The 17,140-nt window shown below is 41.8% G+C and overlaps 1 protein-coding gene across 1 annotated transcript in view; it reads left to right on the top strand.

Moving 5' to 3' along the window:
• ABTB2 (ankyrin repeat and BTB domain containing 2) overlaps window positions 1-17,140 on the top strand; it is a 153,222-nt gene that overhangs the window by 92,484 nt on the left and 43,598 nt on the right. Inside the window, exons 2-3 of the mRNA XM_035116548.2 lie at window positions 6,248-6,394; window positions 10,232-10,445. Of these exons, the coding sequence (XP_034972439.1) occupies window positions 6,248-6,394; window positions 10,232-10,445 (361 nt within the window). The remainder of the gene's footprint in view (window positions 1-6,247; window positions 6,395-10,231; window positions 10,446-17,140) is intronic.

Genomic DNA, 17,140 nt, shown 5'->3' on the forward strand with positions numbered 1-17,140 from the left:
GGGATTTGGCTTTGACCTCCTTATCAAAGTAACCTGTTGGGAAAACCAGTTGCAGACCAGGGATCCAACACGCTGCTAGATGCAGCTTAGTGCTAGCCACATAGCCAATGTGTGCAACTTGAAAAGAGGAAGTTACCAGCCATCTTTGTACAGGGTGAGTCTTTTAAAAGAGGCCCCATGGAACATGGGAACTCTGCATAGCTGCCAAGTCTCCCGTTTTTCGCGGGAAACCCCTGTATTTTAAACTGATTCCTGCTGGCAGCCCGGATTGGGAAAAATCCCGTAAATCCCCCGGATTTCCTACCTGCTAGGGAGGCTCCATTTTGGGTCCTGGTGCCGCCCGATTTCCGGTGCCCAGACATGGGTAGCGCGGCACCGTAAGTCACTTCTACGCATGCCCAGACATGCTTAGAAGCGACTTCCAGTGCCGCGCCACTGCTGATCCCACATTTTTCAGCGGGAGACTATGGAACTCTGTATCCACGGGACCTCTTTTAAAGGACTCACCCTGTATATTAGTGGGTACATCTAATAGACTGAGAATTCCTTGTGCGAGCAATAAGAACTTTCAGAGTAGACTTGTAAAGTAATACTTACTCTTATGCATTACCTGGGTAAGGTATTATTATTATTATTATTATTATTATTATTATTATTATTATTATTCAACCCATCTGGCTGGGTTTTCCCAGCCACTCTGGGCAGTTCCCAACAGAAAATTAAAAGCACAATAAAACTTCAAACATTAAAAACTTCCCTAAAAATCTCAAGGATTCCAACCCTGGCAAGAGTGATGACCCTCGTTAAGATAACCTGCCCTAGATGCTGATAAATCTAAGCAGTTTCTTATAAGGGAGTTTCCTGCTAATTTTGCTATGTATCCTAGTTGACTTCTTGAATATGGAGCTGTAGCTGGATTAAAAACGTTGACCACTCAGCTGTTGATCTGGGCAAATCTCAGAGCATAATATACCTATGATAACTACACTCCCAGTTAAGTTTCCAAGTACCATTCAAAGTGCTGTTTTGTTTCTCTCTAAAGCCATAAACTGTCAGCATCCGCTGTATCTCTGAAAGCAGACCTCAACCGTATGAGGCCACCTTGCTTATTCAGACTAGGGGCTATTCAAGTCCCTCTCACAATCTAGTGCATTCGGCTGGGCCTATCAATTCTACACTGTTACAACCACTAAGGGAAATGCAGCTATATCCCTCAAAGGACAAACTGTGATTGGAGCACATTTGGACTGATTGTGTAGGAAAGGCCTTGCAGAAGGTCTCTAGTCTAAAAAGAAACTCAATTCCAAGAATCTTCATCAAAAGTCATACATTTGCATACTAGTTAATAAATAACCCAGAAGATTGATGCACTTGTGATATTTGCAACTGGCTCTATAATCACAAAAGTAATAGCAGAAAAAAAGAATCCAATGAAAAATTCATGCAAAAATCAATGTATATGATCTGTCAAATCTGCATGGGGTTAAAAAAACAGCAGCATTAATTAGTCTAGAAGAATATGAGGTTCAAAATCTGCCTTAAGCCATAAAGGGATTAATTCTTACTTACTTGCATCAGCATACTTTAATATCCATTTGGTTCTTTAAATATATAAACTTTTAAAGTATATTATGTGGCTGAATTCATTATTGTTTGTTAAATGCTTCCAGTTTCTTATATAAAATATGTTAAAGTGCAAATAGGTGTTTAATATAGCCTTAAAATTAAAATTTGGCTATTAAATAGCACATTAACCAATTAATTGCATTCAGATTTTGCTAAATTGCATAAATTGCATTTTCTGTCCTTCATAATAAAATAAAGCATTGTAAAGTTGGTAAATTTGCCAGTTTATTATTAGCTTTTATCACTGTCCTTATGTATTCATTTAAGTCTGTTTAAATTAATGGATATATGAATTTTTAGCTTTGATTTTGCACTGGTGAAGTGGCAATATGCTTTGGCACATGGTGTTTGTCTTTTTTGGTTTGGATTTTTTAAAAAATATTATTTTAGGCTATATATGAATGCAATTTCTAATTTTTATTAGAACTGAGCAAATGCTGCACACCTTCAGGGCTGTTCCTGAGTATCGTCATTTTCCTCAAATGTTTTTCTTTCCCTTTAATTTCCTGAACTGACTATAGTTTCTCTTTACTTGGGGTTTTTTTGTTGTTGTTCTATCCAGAGGAAATATATGCGGGGGAAACGTAATTGTATTTGGGGCTTTTTTTAATAAACTTGTTTAATGAGCAGAACACCTTGACTTCTTTACATTCCTCCTGACCTATATGCCCTGCAGTGATCATTGACCACCAGCCCACAGGGCATACACACTTAGTCTTTGCATACTTCCAAAAGAGTCAGATTTTTAAACTCACATTCTTGTACAAATCAGTAACAAGAGTCTAAGGAGGGGGGGGGGATTTTAAGCTGCTCATATTTTTCTTACTGGCTCTTTGCCATTCCTGGAATAGCCCCATCTTCACCTCTGGATGTCATGCAATTGTTCAGAAAGCCACTAAGAATTGTCAAGGAAAAGACTAGGAAATTGCCTTCTAATGTTGAAATCATGCAAAGTACCAGACAGCCTGAGGCTTCTATGAAATACCTTTCCCCTAGCGTCTGCAAAACTTTTTTTTTTTTAAATGGTTTTCGGATTCTTATTTGAATTGGCCAAAGAAGCTGTGGTAATTCTGTGGTAATGCCCAGTGAGGCATCCGCCAAATAAATTTCCCCATGGTCACAGCGGGGGAGGAAAGGGTTAAAAACCTCCTCTGTCCCTGCTGCTGATGCTATTTGCATTAAAAACAACAGCCCTGTATGCTAAATGCAAAAATACATCTAAAGTCAAATGTACTGTAGTTTGGCCCTTATCAGGAATAAAAGTTCAGATTGCAGCTTCCAGATGGTTTGCTCATCTTTGTTCACATACAAACTAGTTTGTTTGAAACCAGAAGCAATGAAGTGGTGGAAGCGGGGGGGGGGGGACGGGGGGCGGGAGAGAAATCAATTTCCTCCTTTTTCTTCCTTGAACTGATTTTGCCTAGGAAGCTGAAAATATTTCAGTTCCTTAAAAAAGTATCATGTTATAGACAGGAATCTTTAAAGAAAAGAAAAAAACTTTTTAAGCTGGCAAAATAATTTTGTTTTTTAAGAAAGGGCTTACTGGAACTCCACCCTGTCGCGCCAGCTTTTTAACGGTACTGGCAGAGCCCATAAGCAGGTTTCCTATATTAAGTGAGGTAGAATAAACATACCTTATTCCCAACTGCTATTTCAAAGACTTTGACAAATGCCAGAAACTAATTATTTCTGCTCAATTCAGTCTTGATCACCACATTGCAGAGATGCTCTGAGTACAGTTTGAGTACAGATGCTGGTATATATGAAATGGCAATTTAAAGGGCCATCATTTATGGCTGGAATCTTCAAAACCTCAGGAGATGTGAGAGAACCAGAACATCACTTATCTGAGAGATAACCACGCACAATCCAACAATGTTTTAAAGCTTTGCATTTAATTCTGTGCTGGAGTTTGGCCAACAAAATCCTCTCTGTAGCATGGATTTGGTACAGCTTCTGAGTCAGTTTCTGGTTGGCAATAATTTTCTTCTGGTAATGTGTTAAGACTAGAATTTCTAACTGGTTTCTTTTGAAAAGAAGCCATAAACCATAAGCCCCCATTTATCCAAACAAATGAAAGTGGTACACTTAAACAGCATTGCATATCGGAGGATCATGTAAACACATTGATTGGCATTAGTCTTTTTGCTGTTTCTTAGATCCTTGGAGCTTCAACGGTAGAATATTTCTGTTCTCTCATAGTAGCAGCCAAAGAAGAAGGTCTGTCTGCTAGCCTTTCCTCAATCTAAGAAAAGACGTATCTGAAATCACTCTTTCCAACTGATACTATGTTGATAATATGAATGACAGACCCAGTTACTAAGCCATTAAGTTTACCACATCATTCATCAAACCCTTCACTTTGAAAAACAAGGACTATGTGTTTTCACTTGATAATGATAGTTTAAATCATTACAAAAATATTTATTTCCTCTAGTTATTACAAAAAAGACATACAAATTTCCTGGGACAAAGAAGTAAGTGTAGTTTTATTCGTTTATTTCTAAGTGATCATATTGTTTTATTAGCACATTCATTAGTTTCTCCTTCCACCTTCTATGACATTGTGTGCTTCTGAATTAATCATCTGGAAATTCACCTTGCCACAGTTGTGAGATCAGTGTGTGCACTAGAAAAAAAAGGGGGTTATTAATGTAGGGAAAGGGAATCGGAATCAGTTTGATTTTTTTCTTGTGGTGGGGGCAAAGATGGATAGTTTCCTCTGTGTTTTCCAACAAAATATATATTGTTGGCATGTGCTGCTGCTGTTTATTCTCTGCTTTCCAAATATGCAAATGACTTAGTCCGCTGGCTGGGATTTCCCATTAGCTCACAATGATGTACAGTGCAGAGACACAGCAGATTGCATTATTTCCTTCTCCTCAGAATACCCAGGAAGTCCTTGCTGATGTCATTGTTGGCTTTGCTACTCACCAGCATGTGAAAAGAAGGCATGTGAGATCAGCGAGGGAAACAAATGCTACAGCCAAAAGTCGAAGGGCAGGAACATAATGATGAATAAACCAAGTATCCTAATATGTCTTTCTTTTGACAATTGTGTTGCTTCAAATTAGCACAACACTCATTCGGCCAGATCCGATTGCAGTTGTAGAATGGTCTCATCAGCACAAACACGATTTGCTGATAGCAAATGTTATCAGTGCCTACCAGATAACATGCCAAAAGGACACCTGAATTGCCATCTCTAGAAGATATAGCAGCATAGCTTTGTATGTCATGACTGGAGTATGTTTCCAGAGAGCGTGCGTAGATGCTCAGATCTGTAACGGAAACACTATCCCACCTCCTCTCAAACACATCGTTCCTCTATCCATTGTGGGCTGAATCAGACAATATGGAACCAATGGCATGAGGTGAGAAAAAGAGAGAGTATGCACACATTAGTTCTTCTGCCCCACCTCTGACGTTACCATTCTTCCATGTAATCCACCATCCTTTTCCCAACTAGAGATGAGCCAGAGACCTTTGAAAAGCACACAAAGGGATGAGGGCAACAACATTGCCTGTTTGTGCCTAGCATCTGGTATTCAGAGGTCCACTGAACTCACTTCGTAGTCTACACTCAGTACACTATTATTTTGACCAAAACTGGAAGTGCTTAAAACAATCTGTCCTGCTACAATTGTGCAATGGCAGTTTATGTACAGATCACTTGTTTTGCCCAATGCAGCATTACAGTCTTTTGAAAACTGAATGAAGGGGCTTTTATTTCTCATTGATCCTGGCCATTGTTTCTTTCTGGCACATACAGGCAGCAAGCCAAGCGATAGTTTCTTAGAGCCCTTTTTGTTTTGCCTTTACCATTCTAGTGCTAACCTAACAGAACTACCAGTAATTGGCTCAACCTTCACTGATAATGACCTCATTTTCATTGCATTGTATAATGCTGGAACTCATTTTGTCCAGTGTAGTGGTGTAAGTGTCAATGCTAAGTTGACATATGGTCTCTTCCACCGCCAGAATCATTGGGATGGAAGTGACCAGGCAGTCTTCTATTTCAGCCTTTGTCTTCAAGCATCCTTGTACAAAGCAGCTTATGTATGTCATACCACATTTTGACACGAATCATATGGAGCAAATTGTAGTCCAGATGTTCAGGCAAATGCTGAGCATGAAACCAAACTCAGGGTTGTAACCTACTAAGTTCTGCTCAGATTATCAGTTCTGCTCAGAGTTGTATCCTACTAAGTTCTGCAAGGGACATTTGGGGGCACAAGTCTTCTTGGCACAACATGCTTCTCTCTACGTGTAACAGCCCTACTGCTAAACAAGCAATTTAGATATGTGGGAACCCATTCTTTGTTATTTAAGAGACTTCAGAGGTCTCCAATCCAGGTACAGTTGCTAATTCTACCACTCTTAGGCATGTTGAGAGGCCCTACAAGATAGCAGAAGATGTGACTGACCACTTTGATTGGGTCGTGCACAGTTCTGGAAGTTCACCTGGAATGAAGATGGGTTGGATCAATCTTATTTACTTCTCATAAGTCAGCACTGTGGCAGCACACACTTTTGACCATTCTTCCTCTTTCTTCTGTTTTGTTTTATTCATCCTGGTGCATTCTAACAGGCATGTTTTCTCTTCTCTGTCTCTTTTTAGGTGTACTTTCTCTGCCTGCATACTTCAGTCCTTACAACGATGGATCCATGTGCAGTAATGGAAGAGCTGATGCTTATGCCCAACTAGAACTTAGAACTTTAGAACAGTCTCTCCTGGCAACTTGTGTTGGAAGCATCTCTGAACTGAGTGAGTTCCAAACGCATATGATCGCTTGTTTGTTTTCACAAAATATGGGACCCTTCCATATTGAACTCAGAGGAAATCTTGGTGTTGGCTTTGCTATTATTTTGCTTGGGCCCATGTTGTGCAAGGTATTAGTGTTTTGGGATATTACTCAGGAAAATTCAGATCCCCTCACTGGGTATTTTAAATATAATTTCTTACAGTGATCTTTATTTGTTTAATTGTTGTCAGTGTACATTATGCTTTACAAATAAAGGCCTGAGAGCCCCCTTTCTCAGCAGGTTTGCAATCTTAGACACAGGAAGGAAACAGAGGAAGAAGAAGAAAGTGATGGAGGCAGAGATTATTGCAGTTACACACACCCTCAGGATCCCTTCCAACTCTATGATTCTATGAATGTAGATAACCTATTCACTGCATCATCATTAATTTGCACGCCACATTTCCATAATCAAAAAGTTAAATTTAAAGCTATATCACATTCAGCAATCCCCTGATCTAACAATAAAAATGCAATAACATGATCTCCACAACTAAAATTTGACCCCGCTAAAACACCTAAATAACCCTTCACCATGGTGGTCTCTAGGCTAAGGTTACCAGATTTTTTTCAATAAATCCAGGGACACTTGCCAACTTCCTACTAAATAGATGGATTTTGTCAGGGGGCTGATTTGTAAATCCGGGGACTGTCCCTGGGAAACGGGGACGTCTGGTAACCTTACTCTAGGCATCATGAAAGTCTTGAAATACTTTCAACAGAAAATTTGTCTCTGGCACCTACAACTGTAACAGCTTTGGCTAGCTTTAGGTGGTGCATGATGGGCTGTTTGGTGCGCACAGCTCTGATCTCACAAAGAAGGGAATGGCCAAGGGTCCCGTGAGGAATGAATAGCAGGCTGCCTGCCCACCCTGCATCTTCCACCCAAGGCAACTACCTCATTCTGTCTAATGGTGGGCTGGGGCCTGCAGGAAACTTCCAGATGGCGGAAGGTGTGGAAGTGGAGGAGCAAGGGTGACGACTAGAAATGTGTCAGTATATAAGAGCAGAAATATAAAGGAGGCATGGCTGTGGACTGTTTTGAAGGCAAAGGGGAGAAACTTTGAGGTGAGAAAGGTGACAGTTTGGTCAGGAAGGCATTTCCCTGCCTCGAGCTAGAGGCATTAAAAACTTTTCCTCTCCAACAATTTTTTCCCCCTCAACTGTGCAATAGTAGTTTAGGACTGGACCACTTGCTTTGGCTCTTGCAGCATTGCCCCTGTTGTAGTAAACATCCGGCTGTATATCTCTGGCAAAATTGGGCATCTCAAACTATCTGCCTCTGAGCTACATACACTATGTGAGTTATAGATTGCTTACCCCTGAATGCCTGATAAAATCCACTTTATATTTTTTACTACATATATACCCTGCCTTTCCTCCATGGCATATGTGGTTCTCCCCCCCCCCCCTCCTCATTTCCTCTTCACAACTCTACAGCTAGGCCTGAGGGGTTGTGACTGGAACAAGGCCACTCAGTGAGATTCATGGCTGCATGGGCATTTGAACCCTGGTCTCCCAGGTCCTAGTCCAACACACTAACCACTGCACCTTACTGGCTTCTTTTCTGAAGCTACCTGGAATTGCACAAAGAGGAGAGTTGTTGTACCTGGTGGGCTGTAGCATTTGGCTGGCATGTGACAACCAGCCTGAAAGCTGTGAGTTTGATAACGCTGTGAGTCAGGCGATTATTTGACCTTCGGCTTAGGAATGCACAAATGCCAAAGGCCCAGTTCTCCAGTTGAGCTGCCAATTTTGCCTTCTAGTTTTTTTATATAAAAAAAACTTCCTCTAACGTCAATGTTTTCTATTCTTTTTTTAAGCAGAGGAAAATCATGAAAACGTTTTTTCATGCTAGGTTTGGAAAGTCTGTTTATATTTTGATTAATGCAAACTACGTTTTGGAGCCTGTGCCTCTGAACAGCGACCCTTTCAGTTGTGCTTTGCTGGCTTTTTTCTTCCTGGAAAAACATTCTTCTTGGCATTCCTCCCCTCGTCCACCACCATGCAAACGCTGCTGTCAGAAGCCAGCACATACCTTATAGGTCTCACCATTTATTTCACAACCTGCCTTAATTTGAGGTTTCACCCCCCTCCCACTTCTAAAAAAAAAAAGAAGTTTTACATACCTCTGTATATTCTGTGACACAAGAGAGCACTTGTAGAAGAAGTCCATGATTGAATGCAGCTTCCTTTCCCTACTCTCTGTTTGGCTGGCTCAGTGATTGTATTTAATGAATGGATCTCCTTATATATTTCCTTAGTAGCTTTCTTTTTTAAAAAAAAATGTGGTCAGAAGTTGCCAGTACAGCAAGGAGGGAATACTGGGTAAGGGATATGCATATTTTTCTGCACTGAAAATTTGAATTCCAGGTGTACCTCTTGTATAAATTTGCAGCATTGCGGATTAGACCAACAGAAAATTCATAGGATGTTAATGCAGATACAATTTTTCAATTCTATTCAATATCCAGCCTCAGGATTCAAGAATATTCAGCCTAATTGTGTGGGTTGTTGTTGTTTTACTCAGAAGTAACTTCCACTGTGTTCGATTGGATTTACTTATGAGTAAATGTGCATAGGAATGCAGCCCTACAGCCCAAGTCTTTTTGCATCTACCTAGAAGTACCATTGATGCCAATGCAGATTATTCTCTAATAAAGAACAAGCCTAAGAAACCCCTTAAGCATTCTAGTGTTTATGACTGCGACCTCGTTTCTTCTCTTCATTGGTTGGAAAGACACCCTTAGGTGTCTTTTCAGGAATTAACTTGACTCATTGCAATTTTCTACCCTTTACCAGCATTGTAATCCTAAAAGAACAATGGCAGACTCTTTCCTGCTGTAGCTTCCCGAGAAACAAGAGGATTCCCAAAGAAAAACAGGAATCTGTAGCATACATGTGTACATATAAAATGTAGTATTGCCCTTATAAGTCTTTGTGACCCATCAAGCTGAATGGTAGGCTGCCAGATGCTTAGCAATCCTCTCCTTTTTGCAGTCATACACAGGCAGCAACAAACAAACAGAAGGGGTTTTTTGGCCCCTCCTGGGCCACCGTACCTGGCAGGCAAGCTGCATTTGGCTTGCTGGGTCACAGTGTGCAGGCCTACTTGAAATAAAGTAGCTGTTAACAACCCTAGACTTAAGAAAAATTCTGCTGGATCCAGCCAAAGGCTCGTCTTGTCCAGAATCCTGTCCTCACAGTGGCTCATCAAATGCCTGTGGAAAGTCCACAAGCAGGACTTGAGTGTAGCAGCACTTTTCCCAGCTTGTGATTCTAGCAACTGGTATTCAGAGTGGAACATAGGCACCATGGCCTTTGAAAGGCTACTTCTATAAGGTCATAGAAGTCAAAGAATCATAGGTACCCAGAGGGTCATCTAGTCCAGTCTCCTGCAATGCAGGAATCCCACCCACAGCCATCCCTGGGTGGGCTCGAACCACCACCCTTCTGGTTAACAGCAAGACACATGGACCCATTGTGCCACCAAAGTGTCATACTTCAGTTGACAACTTCTAAGGTCTCATATAGGAGATGCACACTGGCGAGGTGGGGGTGGTCTTGTAAATTGGAAGATTTAGTACTGCCCCAGGGCTTGACAGTGAAATGCAGCTTTCATAATTCTAGCAGAAAGCTTCAGTTAGCTTAATTATAGCCTCAACAATTTTATGAAGATGAACAGAAAACGGTAAATGGCTCCCTCTCGATTGTATTTGCAGTGACTGTGGCTGAAAGGCACTCACTGGAACTTTTAGTAAATGATACTATTTTTCTTCCTTCCTCTGCTCCTTTTCCAGGTGATTTAGTGTCACGAGCAATGCACCATATGCAATGTTTGAACACACTCCGCCCTGGCATGAGTCCTGTACGACAAAACAGGCAGCAGCAGCAACCCATCTCCTGGTCCCCTGATGCCCTCCACACCCTTTATTATTTTTTACGCTGCCCTCAGATGGAGTCTATGGAAAACCCCAACCTGGATCCACCAAGGATGGCTTTGAATAATGAACGGTAGGTCATGGTTAACAGAGCCTCATTGGGGGGCACAGGACCTTTTAAGCCACATTGATAGTTCTGCTGAATTCCATGTATCAGTGATTCCTGTAAGATGGCCTGTGCCTTTTCTTCACTTTCTCAGTTAATTGGAACTGGAACTGGAAAGCGAGTTGCCTTGGTCACTGATTTGTGCAGCTAAGGCATATCTTGTATAATTATCCTCAACACATTCATCAAAGCAGCCATTCCCAGATGTCCAGAATTGGCCTAGAATGCAGAAATTGCCTTCTCCAGTGTCCAGAACGTATTTCTCTCTCTACATGGATCCCATGGTGGTGGCTTTTACAAATGAAATTCTAAGAGCACATGAGGCCCTTGCTCAGCTTCTGCTTTGCAACCATAATATCTAGTCAAAAAATTTTTTTGCTGTTTGAATTTTTTATGCTCTGCCTTTTGCACTGAAAAGTCTTCAAGACATCTCAGAGTCCAAGATAAAACAATATCCGATCCAGTCCACACACATCAAAACAGCATGACTAGAACCCACACCAGACAATAGTAGATTCAGCGGCAGACTAGAAAAGTAACAAATAACAAAGATCATGTGATCACTTGCCAAGAGCTCAAGAGAATTAGATGTTTTTAATTTGACACTTAAACAGTAGGAGGTTGAAAACCAAACAAGTGTATGGCTCTACCTTCAGTTCTTGTTTTATCCCTAATATTTTAATCCTGCTTGGCACTCAGCTTCCTTTCCCTCAGCTCTGTGAGAAAGGCCATAATGCAGTGGTTCCCAATTAGCTGAGGACGCATGTCCTTTAAATGTATGGTGTGGATCTGTCCCCACAGCTAGACAGTGTAGTCAGTACTGAGCTAGATGATCTAACTAACTCAGTATAAGGCAGCTTCTGCTCATCCCGCCATCTGACATCACCCCATCATTTTTAAGCACTCTAGTTTTGCTGGAAATGGGTTGCTCATAATTCTGCAGAGCAGAGGGGATGAGTCTTGGCTCCATTTCCCAACCACTGACCTTAGATACCCACTGCTCTGAGGAGCCCATGGGAGGCAGCACTTCCCCCATGACATCATCACTGATGTCACTTCCCCTGACCCTCATTGCAACACACTTCGGCCTTGTTAGAGGCCCCCGGTGATGGGGTTGGGGCCCGGGGAAGGAATCAATATATTTGAGCAAATCTTGTGAACTGGAGATCCTGACTTTCTATATGAGGGCATTTTGGATGGTGTCGTGCAATTAAAACCCCACAGCTACATGTCCTGGTTCTTCAGAAGAAACTGTGTGTTTAAATAAGATACATTCTAAGGGAAAGAAACTGCCAATGGTGAAAGAACCCTCTCCCCATGGGCATTCAAAGAGAATACCACAGTTGCTGTTGTTTTATGTTGCTGTGGCTAGAAGGAAAGATGGAAGTGGTTAAAAGAAGAAGAAGAAGAATTCCCAGGAGGTGCATAGCTGGTCACAGGAAATGTAACACAAAAGGCAAATGTGGTAGGTTCACTGCCCTTGACAATACCACAAAGAAAGAGTAACTCTCTTAAGAGCATCTCCAAGCTTCTTCTTCTTTATGTACTGTAAATGTATTGGTTGTGTAGGATAAAAAGAGATCTGAAGAGCACTTCTGGGGCTTGAAATTGCGATCCCTAGTGCAGAGGTCAGTCATCGTTTTGCAAGATGGCTTTGTGGGGCAGAAAATATGAGGATGTTTTCTCATATTCTCTTCTTGACATGTTATTATTCCTATGACAGCTCAGCATGATGCCACCATGCTGACCACATCGCATTTTCCCTGTTGCATACAGAGAAGGGCTCTGATTAGAGTGGGATGCACATTCATATACAGTATGAGCATATTTTTTTGGTCCTCCCCGCAAACTCCTCTTCTCATGGGCTTCATGCCAGAGAGGAAAAACACCAGGATTCCTTTCAGGCTGCGGCTCTAGTTTATTTCTTAAATCAATGTTATATATACTGCAGAAACCTCTGTTATTTCTGACTGAATCCATGTACAAGAATTGCACAGTAATGTTTAAACGATATGCACTTGTGGGCTTTGATTCAACAGAGCAAGTGCACTTCAACTGTAGCTTCAATCCCATTAATCAGCTGTTTGGCAGGGAAGAGGAGAGTTTTCATCTGTGTGGGAGGGGGTGACTGAATGGAGCCTCCCATTTAGCTCCAAACAGCTGATCGGTGGGATTCCATGTTTTTTTTTTTTTTTTTAAAGGGATATGCATACACAAGCCTTGGCTGCCTGGTTCAGACTTTGGAATTGTGTGTGCCTGTGCCAGATCCATTTTTCATCTAGCTAGGGATATGCCTGAGGAAGCCAGGTTCCATGCGTTTTTGTTTTTTAAAAAATCAAAACAGGTTGATCAAATGACAGGCTTTAATGCAACCTGGAAGTGAACAAAGATCCCAAAATATCTAGCAGCCAGCTATACCACAGTCAACAGAAATCCAATGAGCCTTTGAAAATATTCCAAAGTATATTTTGTGTGTTTTACCACAATGACCCCAATGCCTGTCATTTAATGTGGCCAGTGGGATGAATGGTGCAGAGGATACTTTCCTGCACCAAAGTCCATTCTTTCCTTTCCAGCAAGAGGGAAAAGTAAACGGAGGTTGCCTTTGAGTGTGCCAGGCACACAGCATGATGCATAAAGGCACTGATTCACTTACGTTGTTTTGGCAAGGCTATAGAGTCAACCCTCTCCTCTCCCCACTTTTAGCTGTCTGTTGTAAATCAGCAGCAAACACTGCACTGCTGCATTGTGTAGCATTGTTGTTGTTGTTGTTGTTGTTGTTGTTGTTGTTTTCTGGAATGTGCTTTCAATGTGCATTGTAGACCCAGGAACAATCTTAGTCATGTAGTAAGGGAAATAACTCTTATGATTACCAGCTACCGTATGTGCTGTGGCTTTTTAGTTGCCATGCAAAACCTACTGATGTTAAACAGTCATTCTAAATAGCAAGAAATATAAAGGGAATTATTGGCAAAGGCCCATTTTTTTGCAGAAAGTAAACTTCCTTTTTATCTGGAAGAAGCTATTGGGCGGGAGAATTCCTTACTTATTAGTCTGTTGATTGCTTACCTTTCTCTTGCTCCCCTTCGTTCACCCCTTTTTGGTTTTTCATCTGTACTTTTGAGAACGTCGTCTACTGAATCGTGGGCATAAAAATTGAGTCTGCTTAGCACTTAATAGAATTGGGCCTTTAAATCTCTGCATGAATAAAAATAGTATTTAATGCTTGTTTATAGCTTTTGGGAATTCAAAGTGTTTCATGTGCACTATCTAGTTATAATCCTTACAACAACCTTGTAAAGTAATCTGCATTACTATTTCTCCATATTGTAGATGGGTAATGGCAGCTGAGAGAAAATGGTTTGCCTACGGCAAACTAGTAAGCTTGTGACAGAGGCAGGATTCCAACCAGGGCCTTCTGCTTGGGAGTAGGTATTTTAGCCACTACAGTGCACTAGCTCTCATTACCTTGACACAACTCATGGGACATTCTCCTTTTCAATGCTTTGAAGATAACCCTTAGACTGGGAAAACAGCCTGGGGAGGGGAGAGGCTAAATCTCTTCTCCCAGTGGCAGGGGCTGAGGTGGGGAATTGCATCAAGGAACAGTACATGTAAGTCAGAACCAGTGGATCTGGGAAGAGTTAAGCACCTCCTACCTGCTAGTTCTTCCCTACTCGGGACATGGTCCTGCATTACCCCTGCAAACATGGGTTGGAAACATACATCAGCCAATACGACATGCAGTTCCACCTTTAATGACCAGGTGGAATCTTCACCACTATGAGTTTGTTTGACAAACGTGTTATTTCTCTGAAAACCTAGTGGAATCTATTGCTAGTTTAGCACTCGTGTCCATGTTAGCAGCACATGTGGTTTTGTTTATTTATTTTCCAGTCCATCCCTTCCTTGCAACCACCCTGTGAGCTAATTTAGCTCCTTGCCCCAGACCACTCAATGAAGGTAAAATTGAAACCCAGTTTCCCAAGCCTGGCACCATCCTGCCTCTTCTTTCTAAGTGAGCTAATGCTACGCCATTCACTGGAGGATCGTTATGAATTTGGGACCATTTAAAGGGGTAACGACTACAACAGCAACAGAACTCTGGTTTAGCTGGAAAGGTGTTTTGCAATATTCAAAATGCTACACCTGTGTCCTAGAATGTGAGTACAGTACGAGCCTCTTTTCACATTGCAACAAATCCCCTGTTGCCTGATGGGGGCCAGTGCCTTGGACATGTCACCATCGGCAAACACATCTTGACAAGGACGCATATGCTTCTGCTCCAGCACTTCTTGGATTTCTCAGAGAGATCCTGAAAATTGATGAGATACTTTCATATGTGGAAAGCAAACAGAGGTGTAGCGACACCCCTGAGCATCTGCTCTGTTTCCTTTCCATCACTAAGGTTAGCATAATTCGGTTATATGTTAAATGGACCTGAATACATTGTGAAAATATCAGAGAGAAGGAGGCATTGACCCTGCAGTCTACACACACTGCCCTGTTTCCCAATGCACCACAATGTAAAAATATATATAAAAAATGCTCAAATTTTGCTAAGAGTGAAGCATTTTGTTCTGACTGGCAGCAAGGGAACAAAACAATCAATCTGCAAGCTTGGAGGTGGTCCAACTTGCTACCCCCATTAGGTTCCCTTGATGAAAGCCAGTAAGCATTTTATTTCAGAGGTGAGGGGGAGGATGCCATGCAGCTAGAAATAAAAATTCAGAAGTTGCCAACTTGGTGGAAACGGAATGTAGGCTGGAAAAACTGTGAGCGCTGCAAAAAGAGAGAGGAGGCTTTAATGAATGCAGGGAGGCCAGCTAGCTTGAACAAGAGAGACCTTGTTCTGGTTTTGGTACACTAGGGGCCCTCAAAATGTGTCAGGTTTTGTTGCAACAAGGCTGTTTGTGAGATGGATGCAAAGCAATACAGTATCACTTGTCCACTGTGCACTTCAATGGAGATTGGTGGTGCTGATGCTATGTACCAGTTAGGTGTTTTTTTTAATGATGTGCAAATTTCTTGTTTCAAAGAGGTGCTTCGTCTTACACTTATTACTTCCACGGGGCTAAGATCTGAAAGCATTGTAAGGTCTAATAAGAAAAATGTAAAGCGTTGTTGCTATCATCTGGTGCCTGCGACTTGGTTGTCAACGTCAGAATAGGACAGTGATGGGCAACCTTTTGAGCTTGGTGTGTCAAAATTCACCAAAAAACTGAGCATAACTCAGGTAGTGTGTCACTTCGAGAAACAAACCATAATTTCATTATATTTATAGTTTAAATAACAAAAATGTATAATTATAATATATAACTGTATTTAATAAACCAAAAACTAATTATTTAACCAAACCAAACCCAAAACCCCTTATTTATCACAAAGTGCCCAGAGTTGCTGAGCTTTTTGGGGGGAAAGTGCTGACCAAAGTTTTGGAGTTTTTTTGGGGGGGGGTGCAAAAGTTGCTTTGCTTTTTTGGGGGGATGCCCCAAAGCTGCTGTGCTTTTGGGGGGGGGGAGAACAGAAATAAATGATGAATAATACATTCGCTGGAACTAACACGCAGCACCAACATAATCTGCCAAAGCGCCAAAAAACCAGCACAGAATGGGTTAAAAAACCGAACGCTGTTACACCCAATTATAGTCTGCCAAAGCGCCAGAAAAACAGCACAGAAAGGGTTAAAAACCAATCTCTTGCTACCAACAACAACAATAACAAAAAAGGATCCTGGTTTAAACAGCAGAGACAAGCTGTAGCAGAGACAAGCTGTAGGAGGAGTGGGAGAACAAATGGGGAAAAACAACAGCAGCAGCATGAATGGGACGATGGGGCGCGTGCCAGTAGTGAGAGCTCTGCGTGTCACATCTGACACGCGTGTCATAGGTTCGCCATCACTGGAATAAGATATTGCTGGAAATTTGCTGGGATCAGCACCCCTCTTCCCCGGAAATGAAAGTGAGGGCAATCCCCACAGCTGCCACTGCCGCCATGGACCCCACTTCCCTGGACTTGACAAAGCCTTTGGAAGGGTTGTGCATGGAGTCTCACAGAAACATAGTACCTGTGGTATCTGTTGCGTTACAGAGTTGTGGCTTTTTTATGAATATAACTCCACGTCGCACTAAATTTTAAATGGTGGGAAAGCACTGTATGCCAGGTACTGCCCTAAATTTCATCATGTGAAATTAAAACACAAGACTCCAATGCAGTCTCTCATCCAGGCACTGACCAGGCCGAGGCCTGTTTTTCTTCAGCAAGGGGGTGGGTGGCCTCTAATATCTTCAGTCCATTCCTTGGTCTGGCTTCAGTAAGATTTCACAGCACCTGATTTTAGCAGATATGCCATAAACTGGACACCTTCCCAGACAGCAGCTGATATAGTGGATTGTCTAATTTTAAGAAGACCACCTGGCCATCTTTAGAAGACTCCCATAAGAGGCAGTGATGACCACTAGCTTGGATGATGTTAAAGGTGGATTAGATGGATTTTTGGAGGATAAGGTTGTCAGTAGCTGCTAACCCTGATGGTTATGTTCTGACTCTGCTGTTGGGGGCAATATGCTTCTGAATACCAGTTGCTGGAAAGCACAGGAAAGGAGAGAGCTGTTGTGATGAAGGCCTGCTTGTGAGCATCCCATGGGCATCTGGTTGGCCAC

The sequence above is a fragment of the Zootoca vivipara genome, chromosome 1 (assembly GCF_963506605.1).
Source record: "Zootoca vivipara chromosome 1, rZooViv1.1, whole genome shotgun sequence".
Taxonomy (NCBI): Eukaryota; Metazoa; Chordata; class Lepidosauria; order Squamata; family Lacertidae; genus Zootoca; species Zootoca vivipara.